Source organism: Puntigrus tetrazona, chromosome 14 (genome assembly GCF_018831695.1).
Source record: "Puntigrus tetrazona isolate hp1 chromosome 14, ASM1883169v1, whole genome shotgun sequence".
NCBI classification, from domain to species: domain Eukaryota; kingdom Metazoa; phylum Chordata; class Actinopteri; order Cypriniformes; family Cyprinidae; genus Puntigrus; species Puntigrus tetrazona.
In genome coordinates this window covers 21,304,981-21,320,971 of record NC_056712.1, presented here as the reverse complement: position 1 = coordinate 21,320,971, position 15,991 = coordinate 21,304,981, and the positions used below count along the sequence as shown (strand labels likewise).

The 15,991-nt window shown below is 39.7% G+C and overlaps 2 protein-coding genes across 4 annotated transcripts; one reads left to right on the top strand and one right to left on the bottom strand.

The window, feature by feature from the left end:
- The first annotated feature begins 21 nt into the window (after nucleotides 1-21).
- Nucleotides 22-7,839, top strand: lamp2 (lysosomal-associated membrane protein 2). Of its 3 annotated transcripts, none has more exons than XM_043257200.1 (6): nucleotides 22-184; nucleotides 1,829-2,379; nucleotides 2,462-2,599; nucleotides 3,011-3,065; nucleotides 3,369-3,539; nucleotides 6,535-7,839. In XM_043257200.1, exons 1-6 carry the CDS (start codon nucleotides 28-30, stop codon nucleotides 6,675-6,677), a joined length of 1,215 nt encoding a protein of 404 aa, XP_043113135.1. In that variant the 5' UTR covers nucleotides 22-27; the 3' UTR covers nucleotides 6,678-7,839. The 3 variants fall into 3 exon arrangements, with proteins under 3 accessions (XP_043113135.1, XP_043113134.1, XP_043113136.1); XM_043257199.1 differs by having other exon boundaries at nucleotides 6,107-6,677; XM_043257201.1 differs by lacking the exon at nucleotides 6,535-7,839 and adding an exon at nucleotides 4,268-5,937.
- Nucleotides 7,840-8,276: 437 nt separating this feature from the next.
- On the bottom strand, nucleotides 8,277-14,559 carry atp1b4 (ATPase Na+/K+ transporting subunit beta 4). Its single transcript, XM_043257202.1, has 8 exons — nucleotides 14,058-14,559; nucleotides 12,914-13,136; nucleotides 11,408-11,536; nucleotides 10,953-11,066; nucleotides 10,413-10,612; nucleotides 9,829-9,885; nucleotides 9,611-9,703; nucleotides 8,277-9,525 (listed from the first exon to the last, which is right to left on the bottom strand). The coding sequence occupies exons 1-8, from the start codon at nucleotides 14,121-14,123 to the stop codon at nucleotides 9,364-9,366; spliced, it is 1,044 nt and encodes a 347-aa protein (XP_043113137.1). The 5' UTR covers nucleotides 14,124-14,559; the 3' UTR covers nucleotides 8,277-9,363.
- Between the last annotated feature and the right edge of the window lie 1,432 nt (nucleotides 14,560-15,991).

Here is a 15,991-nt window from a genome sequence, read left to right as displayed (position 1 = left end):
AGGAGGAGGGGAGTGTGGTCCTGTCATATGACTTATATGAGCGCAGGTTTGAGGCTGATTGCACAGCTGAACCGGGTCACACTCGGTCCGGGCGTCACTTACCGTCTGTCTGCTCAGAGGAACCATCCACCCGTCGCAATGGCTGTCCGCGGTTGTGTGACCCTGCTCTTTATTTTGATCAGTGGTACGTACGAATGTTTTGTTGCACGTTTAATTTCAGTGTGAGCTTACAGAAGCAAATATTGGGTTCGTTTTTGGGAGGTTATCGCAGGCCTACGGGAGCGCAAGAGCCTGTTAGCATTAGCATTAGCGCGAATTCTTACCTACGCCAGTAGAAGCGCGTTAGATAATCGGAGACCGTGAGCTTGCGCGATAAGTATTTACCGTCCGTACATCGTTTTAAACGCACTATTGCGATTCGGGGTGATCGATACGTTTCATAAATTTGGTGTTCGTAGATAACCCGTGTATTACCGTTCAACTTCTCATGTTTGTCGGTTAACGTAGACTGTTCGCGAATTTAAATTTTAAAATGACTAAACCGTTTAGGGGACGTTGCGTATATTGTGTGATCTTAATTCAGTTAAAAGCGCTAGATTAATGCGAAAAAAAAAATATTCTCAGCCTAACGCGCTGCTGACATAGACCACAATGTGCGCAAAATGTAAAGATCTGCTATCTGAAAATGCTGTCTAGGTTGGTGGTTCGCCAGGTTTTCGGAATAGCGTTAGACGCAGGCTGTGCGATTCAAGCTAGGTAACGCTAGTGCTGTAAAAAACAGAAAAAACATGCTAAAGTGTAAACTGGAGTGGGATTCAAATTTGATCATAACTGTAATTTCACTTAGTGTTGAGACAAACTTGCATATCGATCTTTCGCAAAATTAGCATCAGCATAAAATGAAGGAAGTTGTGCCATAGATTTCTCACTTGTCAGATTTAACTTCACAAGCATGTGATTCTGAAGTGCTTGTTTGGTGTTTTTTTTTTTTTCTTCCTCTCAGCCACCCTCATTCATAATCATGTGATGGGTTAGTGTGTGAGGCACCAGGTTAATGATTGCATCAAACTACAGGACAGAGGACAGTCATTCAGTGTGGCAATCTAAAGGCTACAATTCACTATACAAGATTTAAACTCTGAATGGTGTTTAAAACGCTAGTCGTCATACACTTGATGACTTTGCACATGGTTACTGGGAAAAAACCCCACTAAATGACAGATCTCGCACTACCTGACACTTTAAAAGCCACAAACTCGAGCAGAGACTTGAATCTTGTTGCTAAGAGATGCATGATAAATTAGACAATGTTTTGTAAAATTGGTTAAAAACATCAAACGTGTTTAATATTCTCCAGTCTGTGCCTATCAAACGGCACACTTTCTGTGGAATCCATTAACTCTGAATGTCCAAAGTTTGTGGACTGGCTTTGACTTCTGGCAACTAGCATTAACTCTTGAAAGCTTGGTATAAGATTAAAAAGTGCTGTATTCCAGCCCTGAAATCAGTTGGGTGTTAGACAAGAGCAAATATAATGCAATATTTTGGAGGGTTAGTTTACCACCAGTCAGGAAGGAAGGTACTGGAATGTGCTTGGATTGCTGTTTTTATTTCCTTACACACAGAGGTGGCTGAAAGGCTATGGTGTACCCAAGTAGTCTTTCACTTTTGCTATAGTTCTGAACAAAGAACTTTTTTTTATTTTTTTTAGCGTTTTAAGCAATTTAGCTTAACCTGATTTTGGAGGTTAAAAGTTTCTCACTTTCGTGTGGGAAACCCCACACTAATGAAGTATGATGAAATATTATTGTGCTTCAACCATATGCAGGTATTGTGCATGCTGAAGAGCCGGTGACCTCGCCTCTACCACCATCACAGGAGATCAGTACAAGTGCAATCCTGTCCGGCCTTTCAGCCTACTCCACCCCGTCTTCAACCGCCACTTCTGCTAGTACAACCACCGATTCAACCACGCGTCACAGCACGACTAAATCTACTACAGAGTCTCCAACTACTTCTCAAACCACGACTAAATCTACCACAGAGCCTCCAACTACTTCTCAAACCACGACTAAATCTACCACAGAGCCTCCAACTACTTCTCAAACCACGACTAAATCTACCACAGAGCCTCCAACTACTTCTCATCAAACCACGACTAAATCTACCACAGAGCCTCCAACTACTTCTCAAACCACGACTAAATCTACCACAGAGCCTCCAACTACTGCACACACTAATGCTACAACAGCTCCAACTCCTACGACCATCCCTCCCGTCCCCAACCCAAATGTTGGAAACTACAGTGTCAAGTCAGGCAACGTCACAATCTGTCTTTTGGCGAAGATGGGCCTTCAGTTCCGTTTCAAAATGAGTGAGGTAGGTGCAAATTGTTACTGCAGAGGAACTCGAGTTGTGAAAAGCTAGTACTCTATTGCATGTCTTATTTTGTTTCTTTTAGAACCCCAGTTTTCAGACTCTTAATCTTGACCCAAGTGCTAATGTAACGGAAGTCAGTGGAACCTGTGGAGGTGGTGGCAATGACTCATCCCTTCTGCTGAAGTCTGATGAAGTCACTGTTCATTTTGTCTTCACAAATGTAAGTCTTTTAAAGGAATGTCAAATACTACAGATTAAAGTCCACTGAGAGAAAGGAGAGGTAGATGTTCTGGGTTGGGCTTTTTTTTTTTTTTTTTTCCTTCTCTCCCCTCCCCCATCTATTGGCACCTCCTTAAATATTGTGAGTCTTTATGAATTGTACAGTTTTTATTATCTGCTTATGACCAACTTGGTTAGGTTTAGGAGTGGACCTTGGTCAGAGTAGTACTTAACTTTTTGACAGGAATGGAAACTAGGCTGTGATGGATGTACTTTTCTGATTCCGTGTTTCTAAACTGAAAGGTCTATGGGGTTAGAATGGAACTATCGTGCTTCTAAGAATTCTGTTTTTGTACATTTTCTTGCAAAACTGCTAGTTCATAAAGTAATCTCATTCTGTGGTGTTTTTCAGGTTTCACAGAAGTTCCGTCTACATGCTTTGACGCTCTCTGTTAATCTTGGTAATGGTAAGGGATTTTTAATGTGAAACATTAAATGCAGAACTTTTTCCCTCATTTTAAACAAGCCAACATTTAAAATTCTATACCTGCTATGTTGTCTTAAATGTGTATATAAAAGTAACCCTTTTAGCCCTCGATATTAATATGAAAAAATGCATGCATTTTAAGTTTTGCTTACTGTGAGTATTGAATGACCCCCCCCCTCTTAATGTCAGCCTTAACCAATATGGTACCAGTACATTGTGCTTCTCTAATTGTCTCTAGTCATGAATTTGGATTCTGTCCGCTGATTTGGTGTTACCTCAACAGGGAACTTTTTCAATGCCTCCAATAACAATCTGTCTCTGTGGGAGGCAACTGTTGGAAGCTCCTACATGTGCAGAAAAGAGCAGAGTTACAACATCACTGACAAGCTTACCCTCAACACGTTCGACCTACAAGTGCAGCCCTTCGCAGTCCAGAACAACAAGTTTAATACAGGTATGTTCTATAAACCAATATGTTTGATTTGTGATGCTTAAAAATAAAGCTGAGAGAATTTATCTAATAAGAGGTAATTATACAACATGTTTAACTCCTAACAGGACTCTGTCCTATTAGCTACTTTTCTACTCGCTACAGCTCAAGAAGCATTGCTATTCATAGTGGTGTGAGAAGCCACATTGCTTTTCAGCACTTTGGTATTAATTTAGAAACTTGGGCATTGCTCACATGTACTACTAAATCTGATAAGCCCATGGTTTCCTGCATTTATATCGTATGTGACTTGCTGCACCAAGATCACTGAAAGTATTTACAAAAAATGTACATCAATTTCTTTCTTTTTTTATGATAGACAAGGTTGAATGACCTGCCAAACTGCTGAGCTCAGAGTTCAAATTACTGTTTAATCTTAATGAGGCAAAAACCTGATGTTTTGAATAGTTAACAACTGTATATTTATAAAACGGTATACCTTTTTTTTTTTTTTTTTTTTTTTAAATATACATTTTTCTAAAAAGGGTTTTGGAGATGCGAGGATTCTGCCCAACAACGACAATGCTAAAATTACCAAATTTACCTGAGCTACTATAATTTATGCTATTTTTAACATTAATTCTATAAAGGCTTATAGAAGAGGCCTGGTCTTACCAGATTTTGAGAATATCTGCAGTGGTGGTGATAAAGCAGCTTCATCTTGTGTTCATTCATGTTCTCTTTGTCTGCAGCCCATGAATGTGCAATGGATGACACCAGCCTCTTAATCCCAATCATTGTTGGTGCCGCTCTGGCTGGTTTGATTTTCATTGTTGTGATTGCATACGTGATTGGTCGACGAAGGACCTATGTTGGATATCAAACACTGTAATGCAACAAAATCACAATCAAATCCTGGGTGTTTTAAGGGACATGCAAGCCTGTTCCTGGACCATTGTAAATATTGGGTTTTTGTGCAATCTCAATTGGCTACCGACTCTTGGCCACGAGTCAAAATATTTTGTTCTATTGTGGTAAAGTAATCCACCGGCCCTTAAACTGCAATATATTGAAAATGTAAATACAGTAGCACTCCAGGACCAGAGCTTCCTATCGTGAATTAAGTTTTTGTGCACATGCCCCCCAACATTGGTATTGTGAAGTAAGTGCATGGTCTTGTGTTTTAGCTTGAGACCCCACATATTTAAATTCTTATAATGCTAATTACTGCGCCTTGCTATCCTGTTTGAAAATATCCTATATAGAAAAACATTTAGTCTTATAGATAATGGGTTGTGGCCAGTTTAAAATCAATGACCCTGCACTTGCTTTATACATTCCTCTTTTCCGTTTTGTAATTTAGCTCTTTATCATAACTGTATCGAAAGCTTTAAACTGAAACCGCTTCATATTCGCCTCTCTTGCAGCTTTTGAGTTAAATATTAAAGGTAATTTCAGAAACTGGCTGTTACTGTGCACTGTAGTGACTGGATGGCTAACATTTATTGAAATCAGGTGCTTTTGCATCATGTTGGCTGTCCTGTATTCAGAGCAGCTGTGAGGGTAGAACATTTAAACATGCTGGACAGCCCGCTCAAACAATTGAAATTCTAGAACAAGAAACAAATGCTTGAATGTTTAAACTACATGACAAGCATTTTAAAAATGCAGGCCATTTGAAATAATGCAGGCCTGGTGTATTTGAGTGACACCTTAGGAAAGCATAATACAAAGAATCGCTTACTGATATTTAAATGCTGTTACAAAATAGGTTTGTTAATGTTTGTAATACCCTTAACTAGGGTTTGAAAAGGGACAGTTAAATCTTGTCAACTATTCTAGTCTAAAAGATACACTCTGCTTTTTGCTAACTGAATTATATTTGCTGCAATATACATTTTTGCACCTATTTGAACTGGGTTTGTTTTTTCCAACTACTTTATTACACATGACTATTTCAGTTGCTAAGCATTTCAGAATGAATTTGCTTTGTCTTTTTGTTTCTCACATTATCGCTCTAAGGGTTTTTTTTTTTTTTCTCTTCTCCCTCCACTGTTTATGCACTTCTAATTTAGTCTATACAGCACCCACACTGAATCTTGCAAATGTTTTTCACCATAGCCAGGACAAATGAAACCTTCAAAAGTGGTCACTGGTAATTTTGTGCCTTGCTTGATGCAGTTACTTTTGCTTGCCATTTCAATAAGTCACATCAATTACTTGTAAAAATAAAGATTTGATTTTTATTTTCTTCCGAGCATATGTGTGACAGGTTTCTGCTTGTAAAAAAGGGATTCCTTATCTGACTGCCCTAAACATTTGATGTTTCATAAGATTTGGTTGTTTCGTTTTTGCAATGGAATGACTTTGTTTTAATGGGCTTTTAGCTGCAATAAATGAAGAAAAACAATTGTGTATAACATTAAGTGGTGTGGGCCATCTTTTCAGTCTTAATACAAAACTGCCATGCATGTTTCATAGGTTTCAACTGTAGTTTGACATTCTTGCTGTTGAGTGGTGTGTATTGGTTTTTTTTTTTTTTTTTTTCTCCTCTCCCCCTTTCTTCCCTCATTCATTCTCTTTATTTTCAGCTGAGGATTGCGTCGCAGATGAGCCTGATAACTTCATTGTCCCTATAGCGGTGGGAGTTGCCCTGGCTGTCCTCGTTGTTATTGTCTTACTGGCCTATCTGATTGGACGAAAGAGAAGTCAGATGTCTGGCTATGAGCAGTTTGATTCATAATGTTAATCGGAATATGAAAGGGTCCATGCAAGTTCTGACTAACCTAGTATTTTGGTTTATGTACATGCACGTTCTTTTGCAAGAAGTCTCATATTTCAAATAGCAATACATGTAATGTGGTGGTTTTTATAAGGTAGACCTGTATGGCACATAATACAATGCCTATACTGCATCGATCTGACTGACTTGTGCTTTTTAACAATCTTTTGAGTGCCTAACAGTACTGTGGTGTTTCCGCGTTTACTCACCCTCCCTTTCTTTCTCCCTTTCTCCCAGCGGAGGAATGCTTTCTGGATTCTGATTTGAGTTTTCTCGTGCCCATTGCTGTGGGTGTGGCTCTCAGCTTCCTAATCATCCTAGTGCTTATCTCTTACCTGATTGGCCGGCGGAAGAGTCGCACTGGTTACCAGTCTGTATAACAACCCGAGCTGCTGCCGTCTTGCCTCTAACCCTGGCTTGTCCTTTACCATTTATATTTGCTCCTTCCTCTCGCTCTTCTGGTCCTGTTGGCTTCCTCCTTTTTGCCCTGCAAACTGCTTGACCCTCCTCACCTGGTAGTGCTAACCGCAGATGACACCCTTATTTCTAAAACGTTCGATTGCATAATTATATCATTACAATTAAATCTCTAAGCTCTAATCATTTCCTGTGTACGATTTCAACGTTTTATGAATGATGTGGAATATTTCTGCTTAAATACACTTGAAGCAATGTCATCCGGCATGATTCACTTGTTTAGCGCAAGCACAGGCTGTCTAAAATCCACTGGCATTGCGTTGTATGTTAAATGCATGAGGGAAAAAAAATCTTCTCCCTCCCCTTTTTAAGGGAGTTTTGGTTTTTCTTGCTCTAAGGATGCCCAGTTCTGGTTGCTGTGACTTATATTCATGTGATCTATTATGAATGAATGATGCAGTTTTAGAATTAGGAGTCTTTTGAGTTTAACCATTGAATGTAAATGCTCAATTCTGTAATCGTACCCTCGTGGATCAGTCGAAATTTGGGGTGAAAAGTATCCTGGTGTATTTTCTTAATCAGCAGAGCTAATAAGTCACACTATTGCACTTAGCACATTGTATTATAAAGGGACACTATTGTTTTCTTCGACATTTTTACCAGCATCGAATATCGAGATTTTGTTAATCATGTTTTTGTTTGTTTTCATTAGGTCCCTCTCAGGGAATGTTGGAAGTGTTACGATAGGCTTGTTAGTACATGGGTTTGTTGATTTAAGTTAAGTTTGTCATTTTTCTCTGGACACATGTATACAATGTATAAAATACACCATTTCTAAGACCAAAGCTACAAGTTCCTGTGTATTTTCTGCTCTGCATAGTGACGATACCAATGTGTCCAAACCTATTAATTTGTGTGCCACTTGTTTATCATAGCCCACCCTCAAAAAAAAAAAAAAAAAGGGATTTAGCTATTAAAACAGTCAGTAAATATCATTGTACTATAGTGTGCCTTTTTAGTTGCGTTTCTCTGTTCCTTCTCTATAGGACCTTGTGTCAGGTTAAGAATGTTGATTCAAGTTTCAAAGTGGAAAACAATTTCAATAAAATGGCTTGTTTTTGTACAGTAGTCTCTCTTTTTTTTTTTTCTTGTCGCACAGACCCCAGTTTAAGAATGTTCACATCATATGGTATGTCTGAGGTGTTAAGCAACTATAGCTTTACACTGTTCACATGTCTTTTACAGTCGTAACCTTTAGCTTTATTTTTTTATTTTTTTTTTTTTAAATGGACTTGAATCAGCAATGTTGCTATAAAAGTAACTTAGGCTTTTGTTACTGGAATACCAGAAGCATCTCACTTGGGCCTGTGTATTACAGTAAGATCTACCTATTACTGCATTCACACAACTCCATTTTGAGTTTGAATTTAGCAGCATTTTGTATTCAAAAGCTTTTCAGCTGTCGTTTGACTCTTTAGCAGTTTATCATCATTGCGGCTAACATCATGCATGTCGCAAATGATTTGTTGCTTTTAAAGAAAATGGAAAACTGAGTAGAAAGGTTTGATTCCGTTAATTCTCATCCATCTTTATTTATGCTAGAACATGAGTGCGTTTTAAAAACATGAGCTGGCAAATCTTTGTCAGCCAGTGGATATTTTGATGCATTTACTGAATAACAAAGATGTGCAGTTACCAATTTCCATCTCACTATTACACTTTGTAACCGTTTGTACCATGTCAATATATTCATATACAATTAATAAATAATACTGTTGAAATCCTCCTTACAGGCAATTGAGCAGATATTTTCACATTTAGAGATGAATTGTGACATACTCTATTTAGTTTGAGAAGCGTTGGTTGCATGCTTGACGATAGACAGATCAACTCGTATTGCGTTATGAAGCTTTGTGAAAATGATGAAATGGGAGATCTGTCCCGCATTTCAGTAAAATACATTTGCGTCTGAATTAAAAATTTAGTTGCACATCAGAGGAAGAAAAAAAAAATTTAGTCAAATGTACAATCAATGATTAAGTTCTAAACCACTTCTGATTGTTATTCAATTAAACAAGCAAGCGAAAGGATAATGTTAAGCAGTTTTCTGCCTTTCTCTTCATCCAGAGGGGGATTTTAAAGGAGACTGACTTAACTGAGAAAAAATCATAAAAAAATATTTGTTCTGTTTTAATTCGTGTTATATACACATCTGACTTAGAACCGATCAAAAAGGTTTAATAAATGTTAATTCTACAATCTACACAGCTCTAGAGAATTGTTTTGGCTACGTCTCACTGTAGACCGTACGTTCGAGTGATTATGCCTCAATAGCTATAATTGTGACCTACGTTCAGTATTTGGACATCTTTTCATATTTTGTTGTATCCTACAATGAAAACCCAGGCAGGTGTCGGTCTCTAGCGGCTGATCTCTAAAAGTGATCTATGTATCTCAGTCTTTGCTTACTGGGAAATTCCTTGTTTGAAAAAGTAGTGTAGTAACACGGCTCTGTCACGAATAGCACAGTGGCTGCCGGAGGCTTAATCAGAGGGCTAATGGGTAAAGACAACACCCAGTGTGCTATTTCTTTTATTATACCATACTCTTGAGAATTTTAATTTCAATTTCTCTAGGTCTACGGCCACCCTACGCACCCACTTCTAAAGTGAAAGACACGCTACCCAGGAAACGGTCGGTTGGTGAATCGTTGATGATGCCCTTGCCGTGTAGTTTGCATTGAACATGTAGTTGGGTGTCGTACTGGACACTGGGAAAGCGCACAGCCACCAGCGGAGAAGAGTAGTTTACCTGTTAGTAGAAATGGTGAGAAATGCTATAAAATGCTATTAAATCGTGAGGTATTCTGGGATAAATGTTAAGCGGGATCACTTACATGTCTCAGTTTCCCATAATAGGGATAGTACCGCAAGTTGAAGATATTTTCTGGTAAAAACTGGACTTCTCCGAGGCCTTCAGTTGACCCTTTCTGGAAATACATTGGAGAAGGTCCAAATTGTTGTGTAAATTGTTTAATGACAAAAACCTCAAAGAAACTGGGTTGCTATTTTATTTAGTTAGTTATATAGTATTGCGTTAGTAATTAATTGTTACCTTTACTCCACACGTAACATTTACTGGAGTGCCTTGACCAGGCAGATACCCGAGAATCTGTCACAACAGAAAACAGTCAAGTATCTGACATATCGCTTGATCAATGTTTTTGGTCACCATTGACTTCCATAGTATTTTTTTCTACTATGAAAGTGGAAATAGTGACCAAAACATCCTGCTTACAAACTTTTTTCTAAATATCTTTGTTCGACAGCACAAAGAAATTACTTGAGGGTGAGTAAATGATCTTTTTCACTTTTGGGTGAACTGTTCCTTTAACTGCAGGATTTGTTCATTGTTTATTTCAACCACAAGATGGCACTAGACATTGAGTTTTATTTATTCTTTTTTGGAGAGGTTTTGTTCTTCAAACAAAGAACATTTGAAGATGCAAAAAGCTCCATTTAATTATTTTTTCTTAGGCTCCTATGTGTAGGTTTACAAATGTTCGTTTAATGGTGAGGAATATTTTTCTTTGCCATTAAAATAGCTGAACATAAACATGTGGGCCTGAGAAAAGTGAAAATTTTACTTACAGGCTTTGAATCTGAACTCTTTATATGTATATTATATTATAATCTCACCCGATTCATTTTGACGAGGATGCAGGGTTTTCCCTTTGAGTAGCCAAAATCTTTGTCCTTCATGCCGGAGCATTCACCCAGCCAGGACCTCTTAAACTGACATGCCTTGCGCTCGGCACTCTCCTCCAAGTCATCTTGCATGAAATACGTATTTCCTTCGCAGTGAATGTTCCGCCTATCCTGCACTCCGTCGTCATAGGCTGAACGCAGCCACGGCGGGAAAACCGTAATAAAAGAGATGGAAAAGAGAAAAGAGAGAAAGAAGGACCATAAAATAACCAAACAATGGCTGTTGCCCAGTCTGGCCTCTACAACTTACAGGCCAACACAAAAAGTGGGGCCCTGGCAGCTCTGAGCAGTTACACTGAGCACACAAAAGGGTTTCCCTCCTTGTCAGTATTTCTATAGACCGCAGGACTTGTTAAACAGCGTGCTGGAGCGATTTCAATCTGTGCCTGCTGAACAGAAAACGCATCTTCCCTATTAAAGAGTGTAAGACCAAACTCAATAAGCTTAGTTGTTCTCTCGTCCAGGACTTACGTTTCAGATGGGCTTCCAGTGCTTTCGCGTACTTCCTCCACGAGCTTCGGTCAGAGGCGTTGAAAGCAATGTCAAACCCATGAGCTACATCTACATGAGGAAACATGGTCATCCCTGCCAGGAGAAACAGAAGATTTTAAAGTCTAGTAAAGAAAAAACTATGTTATAAATAACGGTATTAAGCTCATGCATTTGAATTCTGTTTTATATACTTATTTAATATAAACTCTGCATAATTTCATACTTTGAATAAAATTTAACTATTTACTATTGTAATTTAATCATCCATCCATTTGATAAACCACTTATTTTCTCTAATGTGGCGTTTAAAAAAAATTATACATTTTAGATCAATTTATATAAAAAAATAAATGCATTTTTCAAAAAGATTTACAAATTATGCAGTTTCTCAAACACTTTGATTGTTCACAAAGTAAAATGCAATTATCTCCAACCTGGTGGCATCACTCTGTCATTGTAGGTTGGAGCATATGGACTTATTGACCACATCAGGCAGCACATACATCCAGCAAACATGGCCGCGAGGAAAATGTATAACGCTGAGTAGAAGAGCAGAATGAGGCCTGAAAAATATAAGAAAATATAGACAAAAGTTAGTCAATTGAAATACCGTTGCAATCAGGATTTGAATACTAAACCTATCATTCATTCACAAACTTTCCGCTGTGAAAGTCTACAAAACACTAAAGTCAATGAAACTTAGCCCAGACCCAGCAAAAAAAAAAAACGAGTGCAGCAACTTTCATTTAGTTCATTAACAGCTGATCAAATGGGACGTGTCGTCAGACTAAACGGCTTTTGCTGCGCAGACAATTTCGCGGGGACTAGCTGCAGCCCGTCTTGTGTCCCCCAGCCACAAAGGCCTTTCTGTTTGAGCCTGGTGAAAATTCTCCCAGCTGTCCTTTCACTCAGGAACACAGTGAACCTCCGGTTGCCATCACAGTGACGGTCTTTTGCAGCCATACAGAGCCACGGCCAGCTCCAAGGAGCCCGATCACCCCATTCTGGCATTGTGGGGCCTCTGCGCTCTCCTTTCATGGGACACGCATCACAGCGCTCCAGCAGCCCCTCCCCTGCGCTAAGGAAGACTACGGCTGTTTATTTAATTCACCTCCAGCACATTCCCCATCATATCATGCCCATGTAAAGCATGGAGACGTAGCATTACGACAAACGCTCGGGACACTGGTGCATTGAGCTTTCCCTCTTTATCCCCAGGACACATTCGTATCGCTGTTTAGAGCTGTCGTCCCGATGGGAATTTGCCGCGTTGCTTAGCATCGGGACATTTTAGCGGCAGCGATTGGCTGCTCGGTCCGCGTCGGACGTCTTCAGGAAATGCTCGCTGCCAAAAAAGCTCGGAGAAAAAAAAGGCTACATGTTAAATTGTGCTGCAGATCTGAGAGTGTGTTGGAGGAGATCTGGAGGTCAAGGGGGCTTTGGGAAAGAGGGAGAGGAAAGCACGGTAGGGGTAAATGGAATGTGATCCCGGACCAGCGAAGGGACTGTGACATTCGCTCTCCCGCTGAGGACCATTCCCCAGGCAGTCTGTTTTTGTCAAGATGTCTCTAAGCTATCTGTGCACCTATGTAAACACTAAGTTTGGACATGCGCACACACACACACACATGCGCCCACAGTGACAGCGTGTACATGCACACACACTTGAGCGAGCAGAAGCACAGTTCATCACCCTTCATCCCTGCAACTCATTCCCATAACTCCACTAAAAATGGATAATAATGAGCAAAAACAATAAGCAATAGTCTCACTTGCCTTTGCTTCTACGGAGAGACTAAACATCACTAATTAAAGACTCAGTTTACAGTCCAAGTACAATTTGGATGCACTCCCTCACCCACAGACAAACGCCCTTTGTTTTGCCCTCGAAACTGGTATCTTGTTGCGTACATTCAATATAATTTTGTCTTGTTACTCACTCCAGCTCTTTCCCGAGCGGCCCATAAACTCCTTAGTCTCTGCGTTCCACAGGTAAGTCTTTAAGTCGTCGATTTTCTCATGCAGCGTCCTCTTAGGTATTGGCTTGGGCTTCCATTTCTCAAAGTTAAGGTCGTCCTGCTCCAGAGGCTGATGTTCTACCAGTCTTTCCTGTTCCACCTCCATGGCCTCGGCTAGTTCGTGTTTGTGAAGTGATCCTGCACGCTAAAGACAACACGGAAAGTTAATAAACGTAAGCGCGTTTCTGGATCGCGCTAGTAAAAAACGACCACTTACAAAAGCCACTTTAATGTAGACGCTATCGTCTCTTAAAGACAAAGGAAAGGCTAGGAGAAGGGTCAGGCAAATATTTCTCTTTGAAAAAGTGAAAAGCAAGTGCATGAAAGCGGTGTGAATGAACGACGTTTCACAATCCCATTGATCTATGAGAGGCAGAAGAGGACCCACACACTCGCTGACCCATGTTGGGAGATCTAACCTCTCACAGCTGCACAAGATCTGCAGGGTCACTCTTCAGCCAGATGTTACACACTCATTCTCAATATCAAGGCGCACGCAAATTGTGCTTTTAAAAACTGCAAACGTCGGTTAATGCATTAACTAACCATGAACTAGGGTGTGTATTCAAAATGAATGTTTGTGTCAATATAGAAACATCGCAAAACATTTACTACTGTATTGCGAATGAACATGATTGTTCGTGATCCATAAAGCATTAAATAAAAAGTCAATCTTTATGTGATATGTTGCCATGAAACTGTACTTATTTGACAGGAAATTGTCATTTTTGCCATTTTTAACAACTATCACAGAAAAAGCTCAGAGGAATTATCAAATGCATTTACTGGCTACAATATGGCCTATTGTAATATATTAATTATGTTAATGAATAATTAATATTAATTGAGTTGAGTAATGATGAGCAGGTGAAAAACGTGGGTGACACAGTTTTACTTTACCAGAAATTAATTTAAATATTTATACCAGACCAACAATCGGGTAACGCCTCACTATTGAAGTGTTATTATATTGTTTAGCAATAAATGCAGCAGGGCATGGTCGTTGCAAACCCCCTAATCAAAAGTAACCACAAAACTCTGGTGCATTATGGTTATGGTCACTTGCCAGTTTTGAAACTTTGTCTTCCAGGAGCAGGTCCTCCGCCCCTCCCGCGGTAGAGTCGCGCTCCATGATCTCTCACTGAAGAATAAAGGTACTTGTTAAACCAATCACATATACGAGCGGTCCAGGCGATTTACTGCGATATTTCAGTCCACGAATAAAGTCTGCCGAAGTCCAGGAAAGTCAAATATTGTGTGAAATAATTGTTCAGGCTTTTTATATGCCTTTCAAAAAAAAATAAAGAAGATGAGAGAATATTTCGATGTCTTCTCTAAAGAAAAATGTGGAGGGGGGAGCCTTAGGAAAAAACTTTTATACTTAAAGTGCCCCCCAAAAAATAAAGTCTTGATGAATGCACTCAGGCGGTGTCTTCGGGTTCACGCTGGCTGCGCAAACGTTAATTTCGGTCGGGATTCGTTGAATTTCATTGAGTTTTCTCCTTACGGCGGATGTCGGGTGCGGAGGAGCTTCTCGCTAGGAGTCGAGCATCATAGTGAATGGAGTTGAGCTGGAGAGGAAAAGTGGGGGTGGGATACAAAGTGGAGTTTTTTTGGCAGCAGCTTCGTTTAGTGTTGTGTGGAATTCTGCACACGCACACCACATAGTCTCATTGTCTGCCGAAACGAGCTCTATGCAAAGACCCGCAGCTTTATAAGTTTCTGTTCTCATCTACGTTTGTCGTTGTCAATCAGCGAGCACGGCATCGGCGATCACGGCAGAACGGCGAGGTTTAGCGCGCGGGGACCCCTTCACTAAACAGTCCCCATCGACTCGCCGAGCTGTTAAACCGGGGAGCGTATTCACGCGCGTTGCATAACGCGTTAAAGAGACGAACGCAAAATCGTCGAATATGTGCCGGCTTTGGTGCGCGTCGGCGTCCAAAGCGTAATAAATTGGCGAAGTTGACATCGAGTGTAATATTTGTACACAGATCACGTTGAGCTCCGTGAACCCGCTGATTTTTTTAAACCTGAAAAGAACTCGCGTCATGGAAAATTCGGTCTTGCCTGGTTCTTTCTGCTTTCTTTAGTGGAGAGCAGGTCATTCAAAGAAAGACCATCAAGGACTGAAACGAGCAGATGCAATCATTTACTTTGTGACAAAACTAGGCTGGGGGGTATAGAGATCAATATATTTAACGCAGCGTTTGATTTCCTTTCGTTTTTACTGAAACGCTTTTTGGTAGTAGCGAATGATCGTTTTGGTGAAAAGAATTGACTGCGATCTAAAAATCCATAAACTTCTATTCAGTTAAATTGAGTTAAATATGGAATATGTGAAATAGGCCTGTGTTGCTAAAAGCATAGCGTGTTACCATAAAACTAAGAACTGTGCCTTTAACCGCACGCACATTTTGAGCTCTGAAACACATCTTATATACTTTCATTTATTTGTGTGTGTGTGTGTGTGTGAGAGAGAGAGAGATAGTGTGTGAGAGAGACACACATCGTGGGGGGCTGGGGGACTTGATCTTAAGAAACTTTTATTTTCAAACCTTTTGTGTTTATTCCCCATCTGCCTGATGATGGCGCACTTTCATTACTTTGGTACCGCTTCTATTTCAGAGACCTTCATAAAACAATTTTTTGGTAGGAAACTTTTAAACTATTTTATAGATGATACTGAATGTTCTTAATGCATTTCCGTTGTTACTTTGTTTATGTGCAATGTAGCATTTTAATTATGTAAATTAAATTAATCGGCGAAACGCTAATTTCTTAATAAAACGTCGTGAATATACGTAGAATTGTTTAGAAATTTGCTATGCAGTCCAGCAGCTACATACACGAACCTGTATGGTTTTAGTCGTTCTTTGAAATTCTATTAAAGTTCTAAATTACTTTAGTTTTCATAAACTGAATCACTGCAGGCAGCTTGGAAAGAGGCATGAAATTTCAAACACCCTTAAGTAATAAACGGCCATTTGCGCCAACACA

Bases quoted from the DNA above. Each gene is read 5' to 3' on its own strand.
- lamp2 (XM_043257199.1), top strand. From the start codon at position 28: ATGACTTATATGAGCGCAGGTTTGAGGCTGATTGCACAGCTGAACCGG. The intron at 2,600-3,010 runs GTAAGTCTTTTA...GGTGTTTTTCAG, and splicing joins TTCATTTTGTCTTCACAAAT to GTTTCACAGAAGTTCCGTCT. The intron at 3,540-6,106 runs GTATGTTCTATA...CTTTATTTTCAG, and splicing joins GAACAACAAGTTTAATACAG to CTGAGGATTGCGTCGCAGAT.
- atp1b4 (XM_043257202.1), bottom strand. From the start codon at position 14,123: ATGGAGCGCGACTCTACCGCGGGAGGGGCGGAGGACCTGCTCCTGGAA. The intron at 11,537-12,913 runs GTGAGTAACAAG...TATATTTTTCAG, and splicing joins CCGCTCGGGAAAGAGCTGGA to GCCTCATTCTGCTCTTCTAC. The intron at 10,613-10,952 runs GTAAGTCCTGGA...GGCTGCGTTCAG, and splicing joins ACTGGAAGCCCATCTGAAAC to CCTATGACGACGGAGTGCAG.